This window comes from Phocoena phocoena, chromosome 16 (genome assembly GCF_963924675.1).
Source record: "Phocoena phocoena chromosome 16, mPhoPho1.1, whole genome shotgun sequence".
Classification (NCBI taxonomy): domain Eukaryota; kingdom Metazoa; phylum Chordata; class Mammalia; order Artiodactyla; family Phocoenidae; genus Phocoena; species Phocoena phocoena.
The window spans coordinates 33,183,787-33,196,164 of NC_089234.1; the positions used below are offsets into that span (position 1 = coordinate 33,183,787).

Below are 12,378 nucleotides of genomic sequence, written 5' to 3' on the forward strand. Positions count from 1 at the left end.
ATTCATGAACACATGTAATATTTAATTGCTAAATTTTTCCACTGCAGTTAACTATTTCTGCAGGAAGTAATGCTTATTTAACAGCCAAAAAAAAAAAAAAAATGCACATGAGGTTGAAGCACTAACATAAAACTCACAACAATATACTGGACTAACCATGTGTATTTTGGATCATTATATTGGACCCACTCTTCAGCTCCACTTTAGCCAAATTCTCTGCTCCTACCATTATTCATCACCAAAAGACATCCTCTAATGGCAGGGATTTCAGGCACATCATGACAGTCAACCACAAAGGGCCCTCTCACCTTGCACATTTGCTCTCATGAGAGCTTCTGCCTGCACCAAATTGATGGACATGACCAGGTATCTCAGAGATAATTCATTTGGTGGAATCCATGTTATTTTCAGCGAAATTGATGAAACTGACTGATGGCTTTGTAATCACTGAAAAAATCGTTATGAAAAAAATTAGTTTGACTTTTTGTACCTGTATTTAGTTGGCTAAATAACTAATCTTTCCATTTCCCCACCAATTATTTTTTTTTTTTTTTTTTTTTTTTTTGTGGTACGTGGGCCTCTCACTGTTGTGGCCTCTCCCGTTGCGGAGCACAGGCTCCGGACGCACAGGCTCAGCGGCCATGGCCCACAGGCCCAGCCGCTCCGTGGCATGTGGGATCCTCCCGGACCGGGGCACGAACCCGTGTCCCCTGCATCGGCAGGCGGACTCTCAACCACTGCGCCACCAGGGAAGCCCCCACCAATTATTTTGACATCTTTTAAATGCAGTCAGAAGACAAATGCTACCCAATTTCCTTGTTATTAATTTTTCTTGGCCTCTCTGTCAGGATGTGGATGTAAATATCAGTTTGTACAAAATGGAGCTAGTTGGACATGCTTAATTTTTATGAAGCTAAGGACATAAATTTCTTGCATTAGTTCTTTTTTTCAATTAGGGTAAAACACTTTTCAATATTTCCTAGGAATTAGTGACTTGCTTGCTGCTGTATTAGTTAAGGTAACGCTAGCTTCTGTTACAGGTAACCCCTAAATCCCAGCAACTTAATCGAATGGAAGTTTATTTCTCATTCACATAAAGATAATCACTGGTGGGGTCCCAGGCTGATGAAGGCTTCACCAGCCAGCAGATGAGGAAAGACAGACAGCAAGGACAATTAGACGGGTAGCTTTTATAAGCCCCGTCTGGGAATGACACACAGCACTTTTGTCCACATTCCACTGACCAGAACATAGGCATGTGATCTTACAGAGCTGCAGGAAGTGAGGAGGTGCCCTCTGGCAGGGTGGCTTCTTTCCAATAACTCTACACCATGGAAGGGAAGTGAAAACTCTTTTGGTGAAAGGACAGCTAGCCATCTCTGCTACAGTTGTTAAATCCTGGGAAATTATATTTTAGAAAGAGTGACCTCTGACCAGGTCTTTTTAGGTAAGTATTTTATAAAGCTTACCTAAAGTGACTGATTTCAGTAAAACAAATTAAATCAATATCTATTGAGCAAGCACCTACTATGTGTAAGTCTCTTGAGAAATCCTGTGGAAAAGTTGGGGGGGGTGGATACCAAGATGAAGGAAACATGGTCTGTCTCTCCACAAAGTATGACGAGGCAATGAACTTTTGTGTATATTATATACAGTCCATGAGATGTAATTTAGACCATAATTTTACTTCTAGAAGAAAAAAAGGAAAACGTTTGCAAAGAGAATATTTGTTTTATTTTCTGATTAAATATTTTCACTGTTGGAAAATTTGGAAATTACCAAAAAGGTACAAATCAGTAATAAACCTTTAAATGTCCCTAATCCTATCACACAGGTAATCACTGTGAACACTTTTCCTGTTGATATTATACCCACATCTGCATATTTTAAAAATTATTTTATGAAGATAAATTTCAAAGCACCGAATTTAAAAACACCAGTTGACCTGTACTCACGTGTTTATAATCATGAAGAAATTCGAGTGAGTATGCCAACAAACTGTTTTTCTTTGCTGGTGTCTGGGACACCAAGGTTCATGATTTATCATTAAAAGAGAGAGAGAGGGGGGTGGGGGAGGAAGAACAGTTACATCAACTTTTAAGCATCTAACAAATAAATAAAAACGTATTGCTTCAAAAACAAGCACCATAAAAATGCATTGAAATCCCCTATATTCATTTAACATATGGCACGAGCAAGGACCCCAAGAATACGCTCTGGAAGAAACAGTTGACAAGGGCTGGGTGAATGAGGAGAACTTTTCTGGCAGTCATAACGGTCCAAAGGCAATTGGGCTCAGCCAGGAGCTCTCCTTCACTGGAGGTGCTGGAGGACAGGCTGATAGATCTCTACTTTGGAATGTCAAAGAGGGGATCCACGCATTGGACACGAGATAGAGAGGTACCCTAAAGTCCTTTCCCACCTAGGGAGCATAGGTACTACCACATGTGTGGCCACACGCGGGGTCCCTGCAGGAGCAGCTCTGGAGCAGACCTTATTTGAGCTGTTTGGGATTATACATCTTGTGATAAAATTAACCTCACCAGAAGACCTCCTAGTTAGCTGGTAGGCCTGAAACAGGGCTTTTTTAGCAGGAAGAAGGAGGCAGTAAGGAGTTAATTGCATCATCGTTGGCACTCCCGCGACAGCCCGAGAGTCACAGGAAAGTGGCAGGAGCCACAGGTGTTTTTTTTCAGGAGGCTCAGAAGTAACCCCAATGCCCCGTAAAGACCATCAAGTCTTTATGTCTCTGTTTGGCAGCCACCCTCCTGTACCTCCACCCGCTCTTATTTCAGGTCTGGCAGTAGCAAAATGGGCCACATTCATCTCGGTCCTTTCCAGTTTGGGCCACGGAGACACAGCTGATAGTGTACAGCAGGCATCTTTACCAAAAAAATAGCTCTTTGCCGTAACTCTAATTCTCATTCAGTCCAAAGCTGCATCTTCTGACTGCTTTGATCAGAGTAGAGGAACTCTTAACTCTGAATAGAAAGGGAAAAACACGGTCAGTGAATTGTGCCATGACTGCACAAAATCACATAGCTAGTCACAGCACTTCGACTTAATTGTCCATTGACGTTATAGAGTTTGTTCACCTCCCCCTCTTCTCCTCTCCTCAGTCAATTCACCTTAGCTGTTTTGAAAACAAAACAAAATTCCATTCTGGCTTTGAAATAAAATTGCAGCATAAACAATTGGTAGGTGTGTTTCCAAGTGGCTTGAGTGAAGTGTCACAGAGTAAGTAGGCGACCACCGAGGTTGCTAAAATATTTCCTGTCCTGACCAGGGTTGCGTTTCTGGAGAATATTTAACAGGGAGGGTTTTAATGCTTCTAAAGATGTTGAAACTAAAGAACAAATATTGATCCAGAGAGCACCACAACTCCCCTGAAAGAGAGTAAAAGACATCCTTTATAAAATGAAAAACTACTTGGCGGAAACAGTCCCAGACCGCTGCACAAGTAGCCCTCAGAGGGCCGAGGGGCCAGTTGCGCACGGCATGGCCCAGGCACTAACGCACCGGGCAGCACCGCAGATGCCCCTCGCTCTGGGAGGCCACGGTCTTCCCGCCAGACCGACCTGAGCCTCCAGCCAGAGCAATTGGGCCCCGAGGCCACCCCAGGCCGCAGCTGGCGGCCGCTGGCACCCGTGTTGGGTAACTAGGCCAGGGCTGGTTCTCGCGGCTCGCCGCCGCCGGAGAGTTGGGCTCCGCCGAGGCCACCCCGCGCGGCAGCTCCACAAGCCCCGGGCGGCGCTGGAGGTGAGGCTCTCGCCCAAAGGCACCCTCCCCGCGCCCGGGCGGCGGTGAGTCAGGGCGCGTTATGCAAGTCCTGGCCCGCCGGCCCCGGCGCCTCCCCCTCGGTCTTTCATCCCGCGCAGTTACGAAAGCGCGACCCCCTCCCCCCGGAGCTTTATATAACGCGGCCGGGCGGCCCCAGCTCGCCTCCCTAGCTCCACGCGCGCCCGGACCCGCGACCAGGCTTGAGCGCAGCTCCCGACCGTGAGCGGCGGCCCGGCGGGACCGGGGGGCAGGCGCGGGAGGGACGGGGGGCCGGGATGAACGGGATGGGGGTACGGGGGCAGGAGGGATGGGGGACGGGGGCCGGCGGGATGAGGGCTCGGCGCGGGCGGGATGGGGTCTAGGGACTGGCAGTGGCGGGTCGGCTGGTCCGGCCGCCAGGCGCTCACGGCGCGCGGTTCCCTCAGGGCGGACTCCTGAGCAAGATGCAGTGGGTGTGGGCGCTGGTGCTACTGGCAGCGCTGGGCAGCGCCCGGGCGGAGCGCGACTGCCGGGTGAGCAGCTTCCGAGTCAAAGAGAACTTCGACAAGGATCGCGTAGGTATCTGCGTCCCGGATGCGCCCCGTTCCCCTTTACCGGCGGCCGGCCATGCGCTCCCGGACACCAAACGCTGCTCTACTCCCTTCCCCAGTTCTCCGGCACCTGGTATGCCATGGCCAAGAAGGACCCCAAGGGCCTCTTTCTGCAGGACAACATCGTCGCCCAGTTCATGAACGAGAATGGCCACATGACAGCCACGGCCAAGGGCCGAGTCCGTCTCTTTAAGTCAGTGACCTATAGGGGGCTGCGCTCTGCGCTGCAGGGTCCCCCGGGCTGAGCGCCAAACCCTGTTTGGGGAGGGACGGGAGCACCCGGGGTGGGATGCAGGGAGCCCTTCGCCCAGCCTGGCTCATGATCCCCTTGGCTTCTGCAGTAGCTGGGACCTGTGCGCAGACATGCTGGGCACCTTCACAGACACCGAGGACCCTGCCAAGTTCAAGATGAAGTACTGGGGCGTAGCGTCCTTTCTCCAGAAAGGAAGTAAGTAGTCGGCTTAGTGGGACTGTCTTGGAGGATGGGAGACATACCTAGCCAAAAGGCTGGGTTTCTCCTCCAGTGGCACCCTTGGGAAGAACGGTCTGTAAGCAACCAGAACTCTCAGCAGGGCTTAAAGCTAGAGGGGTGAAACTGCAAGTAGCCCGGCCCCTTCACTGCGCCCACCCCATCCCCCAGCTCAAAAACCTGGCCCAAGCTCAAAAGGCTCTTGGGCTTGTCACGTGACCTCCTCCTGCCATTTACCCATACTGCCAGTGTGTCAGGGGGTGTGGCCTTCTCCATGCTTAGACCACCCACCTCCTCAAGACCCAACTCACATCACCACCCAACCTGGTTTTGCATTTCCTCCATTTCTTTAGGCTGGATCCCTGAGACAGCTTGACTACTAGGGGCCCAGCAGAGGCTCAGAGGCTCTCATCCAAGGACGCAGGGAGCATTTATGCACAGGGTTGACTCACTCCAAGGTGCCCTACCTGCCGCTGCTGAGATTCTGAGCCAGGCACAGTGCTCTGGGTGACAGTGACCTCTTCCCTTTCTCCCAAGCCCTGAAACTCACACGGGGAGCAGGGTGTTAAGGACTCTCAGAAGAGCGTCCCGAAATTCAGCCTGATGTAGATGTTCGAGAGCATACATGTACATGCTCTATCTACTTTTTCCTCATTTCTCCTAAGTTTCAAATCTGCAGTCTCCTTGGTACCTAGAGAGTAATGCAGGCCACGGGGGACATATCATGGAACCACAGAGATGGAGAGTTAACCCTGTGAAGGGGGTTCAACATGCAGATGAATAAACTGAGGTCAAGAGAAGGTAGGGCTTTGTCCAAGGTCATGCAACAAGTTTGTGAGAGCCAGTGTCAGAAGCCAGGGGTTCCAGCTCCCAGGTCAGGATTAGGTGGCCCTGAACAGCAGGGACTCCTAATACAAACCAGCTTTTACAGTTTTACAGAATACTGTTGGAACTCTCCTGGGAGATAGGCCCCAGAGGGCTGTTCAGGGGGACTCTTAGCTTGGTGAGCCAGGGCAGAAGTGTCCTTTCATGCAGCCCATCTACACGGGGCACGCACTCCTTGACTTCCTCTACAGTTGTGTTAGATGAGTTTTTACTTTTTTTTTTATCGAATTGCATCTTCAGTATTGATTTACACTGTACATATGGAGTTGCTACTCAACGAGGGGAAAAAAGCTTTTATCCTTAGAGGTAATAAAGATTTTTTCAAATAATGCAGCAAAACTTCCAAACGTGATCCATTTAGAGTAAAAGATAAACTTTTCTGATAATGGATTACAAAAATCAGTACCACGGGGCACAAGGTTACTAATTTTTAGAATCTGCATCTTATCAAACAGATGAGCATGGCCACCGCCGAGCAGTCGTATGGCTTCCCCTGACCCCCACATCCCCGTGTCGGACACATTCCCCATGGGAAAGCCTGGGAGGTTCAGGGGTGGCTCAGTCTTCCTCCTGGCCGGCCTGCAGTGGTCTGAAGAGGGGCCTCACCACCCACCGCTGTGCAGCTCTCCTACAGGGCATGGGTTTGGGCTGAGCCCCTTCTAGGCAGGGACTCCCAGGGTTCTCAGAGCCAAGAGGCACACCCAGAGGTGACTTAGGCAAGGATTAGCGATCTCCCTTACATCCTTAATGCTGGGGGATCCAGGTTCCCCTGCGTTACTGCAGCACAGAACATGACATAGAGCAGAGACCATCACTTGCCTCATGACCTGGGTGTGAAATGGAGACACGGAGGCTTTGCGTTTCTTGTTTCTTATCCCCTGTTGCCCCCAGTTTATTTATCGCCTGGAGACAGCGTGGTGTAGAGGTTAGGTATGGGGGCTCCAGAGTCAGACTGAAACTCAGTTGTGTCCTGCTCTTTGTGATCCTGGGTGAATTACTTAATTTCTCTGTGCCTCAGTTTCCTTATCTGGAAAATGGGGATGATAGTGTGCACTTTCAGGTCGTCGTGAAAAATATTTGAGAAAGCACAGAAAGTGTCCATGCAGTGACTGACACATAACTAAGTGCTCAGAAAGTCTTGGTCATGGTTATACATCAACAAGAACGTTAAGCAGAGATGTGACACATTTTACCAAATGTGAGGTGTTTGGATATCCACATTGTTGTTTCTCCATGGCAAACCTCTCACATACATTCTTACTAACGTGGTTTCCCCATCCTGTCTTTATTGACGTTAGTACCACCTTTGTTTACACTTATGCTTCATGGCTTACATCCCAGTCTTAGGAAGAAATATAGTCTAAATTCTTCAAGGGCTCAGCTCTGCCTCTGAAGAGTATGAGCTCTAAGAAAGAATATCTGAGGTCAGAGGGTAGGCACCTTGTGCCCTCAAGGCAGAACCTACCCTCTTTTGCCAGCTTGGAGAAGTGAGTCAGGTTACTAACCAGAATTAGGGTGGAGCCAGAAAAGCCATGAACCGGATCATCCAGTGGACTGAGAGGCAGGAGAGCAATGTGGATAGTGAGAGGGCCGGGAACTAGCTGATGCGGATCAGTGCCAAAGATTCATCCTGCTGTGGGGGTGACATACGTTGGTGGCCACACCACAAAGGCACAAGATATTGTCAGAGGGTAGATGGAGGAGACAACAGTAGAAAGGTCTAGTCTGCGGCTTTGATGGGTCCACATTCTCGGTTGCTCTTTGGAAAGATACGATCACATTTATTATCAGGGAGAGAAAGAATTATTAAAGTGAACGAGGTTCCCCCCACCACTGACTCCAGTATTTTTTCCTGTAAAGGACAAGATCCTTTCTCATGGTCCCAATTTTCTAAGAGCTGTCAGAATTCTCTGTAGTCTCCTGCTTCCTAACTCCTGAATCCAGTTTTGGGAAGTGGCTGGCTTCCGGGGCCAGGCAGTAAGTTTCCTTGACATCCGAGTGGCGGAGGGAGATGCAGTGGCCCCGTGGCTTTCTGCCTTGCAGACGATGACCACTGGATCATTGACACGGACTACGACACCTATGCTGTGCAGTACTCCTGCCGCCTCCTGAACCTCGATGGCACCTGCGCTGACAGCTACTCCTTCGTGTTCGCCCGTGACCTGAACGGCTTTTCCCCGGAGGTGCAGAGAATCGTGAGGCAGAGGCAGGAGGAGCTGTGCCTGGCCAGGCAGTACCGGCTGATCGCTCACAATGGTGAGTGGTGTGTGGGAACAGGGCACCGGCTGCTCGCCCTTAAGGGTCCCTGGGTCTGCATGCCCTGAGATGCATTTCATCTGCATGCAAGAGAAAACAGGGAGTCTTGGGAGCCCCCTCTGAGCCCAAGTCTTCATCCCTCCTGACCAGATCTTTCACTGGCCTTATCATGGGGCTGATGCAGAAGGAGTGGGCAAAAGCCTTTTTCCAAAACCTTGGCACTTAATTTTAAGTAAAACTGCAGGGGACAGACTCTTCCTTTTTATCTGCCACCTTAGGCTCAGTCTGTGGTCACATGATTTTGCTCCTGGCTGCACTACCCAAAAAACCATTTTGACTAGATTAATATTGTCTGGGGAATTGAGTGGCCCCAGTGAAGAACTGGGCATTGAATGTGGCCATTGGTGTAAAAACAACTTAAAGAGAGACATCACCATAGCAAGTTCGAAAGAGAGTGATTTCAACAAATGCTCTTTTTCTAATATGGAACTAAATATCCAGTAAGTTGACTAGCTGGTTTTCCTCACTTACGTTTTTTTGAGATCCCCTGGAACACCCATTGAATCTTTTTATGGATATTACTCTTGTCTGATCCTGATTTAAAAGCCAGTAATATTCTGGAAGAAAGTGCACATTTTATTTTGAATAGACACTCACTCCCATGGGAAACTGGGTTTCAAAATCCAAATAGGGTAATGCTAAATTGTGGGGGGAAAAAGAGAACAAAACTGAACTTCTCTGTTGGTCATCTAGCTAGCTAACCCACACTACACCAAACAGATATGAACGCAGACCAAACAAGTAAATAAATAAGATTTTGATGTTTCACCCAGGGGCAGCCTAAGTGTAGGGCAGGATTTCACCCCAGCCAGGCTCCACACCAAGCCCTTTGCCTGCCTTATCTCACTTAATCCTGGAGACACATCATGAAGTAGGTATTCTCATTATCCATGTACTACAAGATGAGAAAATAGAGGCTGAGAAAGATTACGAAGGTTGCCCGAGATCTTCAATAGATAGCTGACTTGGATGCAAACCAAAGTGGTTTTGTGACTGTGAAGCCCCTTGTGGCACCACCTGGTGACATATGACACAGGACATGGTGAACACGCTATAAAACTGCTAACAGAGTAGCTGAGGTCAGGCTGACTTGGCCCTCACTTCCTGAAACAGGAGGGCATACCCACATCCCTGTGAAATGCAGTGAGGCAAATTTAAGACAAGTAAAAAACAGCACTTTGATACAGGAGATCCTATGCTCTGGGGCCCACCCCATCACCCCCAGAGAAATTCAGAGGGTTTCAGAAAGCCTTGAAGATGTTTATGAATTAGAGCCACATCTAGCTATAACCTTACAAGAAGCATTTGAACAAAGCCGAGCCGTAAGGTCATCGAATATTCACTCTACATTTAACACCAGCTCCATATTTCTGTCATTAATATCTTTGTTTTCTACATTTCAGGTTACTGTGATGGCGAATCAGAATGAAATATTTTGTAGCAACATGGAGGGTGTCGTTTCATTAGGAAACTTCCTATTAACTCACTCAGCCTTCAACTCTTAGAGTTTAGTTTGCACCGCTCTCCTCCCCTCCCCTCCCTTCCCCTCCCCTCCCTTCCCCTCCCCTCCCCCACGTAAACATAAAACATTCAGTACATGTAAAAGTATGTGTGGGGATAAGTGAATCTCTTTGCACTCAAGTGTCTGTGTTCCCTGGAGTTTTCTAAGGAATCATTTGAGGATTAGGATTCCAGACTTTGATTTATTAAAATATGTATAGTCACCTGTTTCCTGTGACTTGGGTTTTTATTTGAGTTCGCGTCTGTGTTGAAGTGAGTTCTGCAGGTGGCTGGGTAGGATGCACTTTTTATATACCCGGAGGGGTTCTTCTCTCCCGGCTCTTTATGACCTTTGGCCTGTTCTAGTGCCTAACCTCCATTATTAATGAATGTGGCTTCTCTTAACTTCCTGAAAAAGGGATTTCCCCATTAACCCAGGAAGGCCTTAACTACTGAGGCCAAAAGAGGTGAGTGTAGGTTAGGCCAGGCCAGTGACCCCAGCCTCAGGCAGCCCCAGGCCCTGGAGGCGGGCAGGGGGGTGGGCTTACCCCGAGCTGGTCTGAGACGCTGAGAGGCATGGGTTGGGGTGAGCTCTAAGAAACGCACCCCCAGCCCTTCATTGTCTCTGGCACCTAATTCACTTCTTATTTCAGCTGTGGGAAAAGGTTGCAGAAGAGGCCATGGGTTTCCTGGGAGGAATCAGGAGACGGATCATGGCGCCCCTACCTACAGTGTGCGGGAAAGGGGAAGTAGCTGGGTCCGGGGCAGGACACCAGTGTCCCACACCATTAGCAGCACTTGTGAACACTAACGTATAGCTGCATACAAAGCCACGTGCCTCAGTTTCCCAGGAGCTCCTAGGAGCCTCAGTTTATCATCTTAAAAAGGCATCAAGGCTTTGGTACCAGTGTCTTGGTTTTACTTCAAAATTCTGCTCAGATATAATTAGCTGTATGATTTGGGGCTGGTTGTGTAGTTTCTCTGAGCCTCACTCTCCTCCTGTGAAATGTGGGGAAACAGTGTCTGCCTGATGGGCTGCAGTGAGGGTTCAGTTAGAGCACTTAGGATGCCAGGCTGACATTTCTGAGATGTGTCGGAAGCAGGGAAGGGCAGCTCTCTCCCGTGTGTGAGGAGACCTCTGCGTGGGTGCTGGCATATCAGGGGGCCACAGAGGCTCCTGGGGGCCCCAAATCAATGTGCTTTGTTCTCCCACCAGAAAGGGGGAAGGCAGGGGACCGTGCACAGGAAAGCTCTACCTGTCATTCACACGGAACAGGGGCCATCAGAGCCTGGCCCTTCAGGTGTCACCCCAGAGACCCAGAAGACAGCCACACATCACTTCAAAAAGCAGCTTTAATTTACCAAATTTATTAACGAAAGATGAACAAAAGATCCCTGTCCTCTAGTCCTCAAGCTTGTAATAAACCTTACTTCAAAAGCAAGCTGCTCAAGAAACTCCACCAGCAAAGACAACTACTGGCTCTGATTTACTTGGTGACAAAGATTGGTTGAGCATGTCCTATGTGCCAGGCCCTGAGCTACTGTTCCAGCCACTGGCCTAACCTCCAAGTGCTGGCATAGCCCTGGGTTCTCGCTGGCTCTGGTTTCTTCTCTCTCTCTCTTCCCAGGGACATTTCATAAAGCCATAAATCTGCAAACACTATCTGGTGACTCCCAACGTTGTATGTTCAGGCCCCCACCCCACATCCCTGCACCCCACTGCCTGCTCTCCATTTGGATCTCACTGGGGTTTCACGTGTAAATGCCCCCAATGAAACTCTTGGTCCTTCTATTTCCCATTCTCCCAGTCTTCCCCATTTTTGTTGCCTGCTCTCCATCCAATCACTGTCAGGAGTCACCCCTGAATCCTCTCTTTCCCTCCTAATCTGCATCCTGTCCATCAATAAATCATGTTTGCTCTGCCTTCCCAAAGTATGTCCCAAGATCATTTCTCACAATCCCCCACGGATGCCACCCACCTCCAACTTCCCCATCTTCTTTCTCTGCTTCAACAGCCACCTAACTGGTCTCCATCTTTATTCCTGCTCCACGAAGTTCATTCCCTGCACAGCAACCAGTAGAGCAGGTCACATCAGCATCCACTTGCAAACCTCCAGGGGCTGCGCACTGAACACAGAATAAACTCTCTATGGTAGCCTCCCAGACCCTGTGTAATCCAGCCCTGTGACCTCTCTGGTCACAACTGATGGTCTCCAGCACAGCATCCCTCTGTCTTGGCATCAAGGACATTGCCCGGCATACAGGAGGCTCAGCCAATAGTTTGCTTTGTTTACACCTATCTTCTTTCTGTCCCACAAGTACACAAGCCTCTTTGCACCAGCACCAGCGTCTGCTCCATCTGCAAAGCCCCACTCCCTTGGATTCACATGGCTGGTTCCTTCTTGTGGTTTACCTTTTGGCTCAAATATACCCCTTAGAACGGTCTTCGCAGACCCCTCAACACCCCATCTAAATTGCCATCACTGTCCCATTTTCTTCACGACGCTAATTCACTCCATAACACTATATTGTCTAGTGACTTATGTTTGGTTTTTCGCTGCCCCCACCTAGAAGATAAGTAAGCTCCACGAGGGCAGGGGCCATGGCTGTCTGGTTCACTGCTGTATTCCCACCACCAAGAACACCGGCCACAGCATGTGCTTAAGAGGCATCTGACAGGTGGATCAACGAAGGGAATCACTCCTGTTCTCACTGTCAAATGTTTGCAGTCATCCGACCTCCTCTCTGACTTCATGACAAAGCTCCTCCTAAAGGGGTCCATGGCATCCCTTTATAAATGAAAAATAAAGTCACCTTTAATTCCTTGGAAATTAAATC

The 12,378-nt window shown here is 49.0% G+C and overlaps 1 protein-coding gene across 1 annotated transcript; it reads left to right on the top strand.

Annotated features, from left to right (window-relative positions):
* Positions 1-3,426: 3,426 nt before the first annotated feature.
* On the top strand, positions 3,427-9,774 carry RBP4 (retinol binding protein 4). The gene is made up of 6 exons (XM_065894170.1): positions 3,427-3,999; positions 4,206-4,334; positions 4,430-4,563; positions 4,712-4,818; positions 7,768-7,980; positions 9,444-9,774. Exons 2-6 carry the CDS (start codon positions 4,224-4,226, stop codon positions 9,467-9,469), a joined length of 591 nt encoding a protein of 196 aa, XP_065750242.1. The 5' UTR covers positions 3,427-3,999; positions 4,206-4,223; the 3' UTR covers positions 9,470-9,774.
* Positions 9,775-12,378: the final 2,604 nt, after the last annotated feature.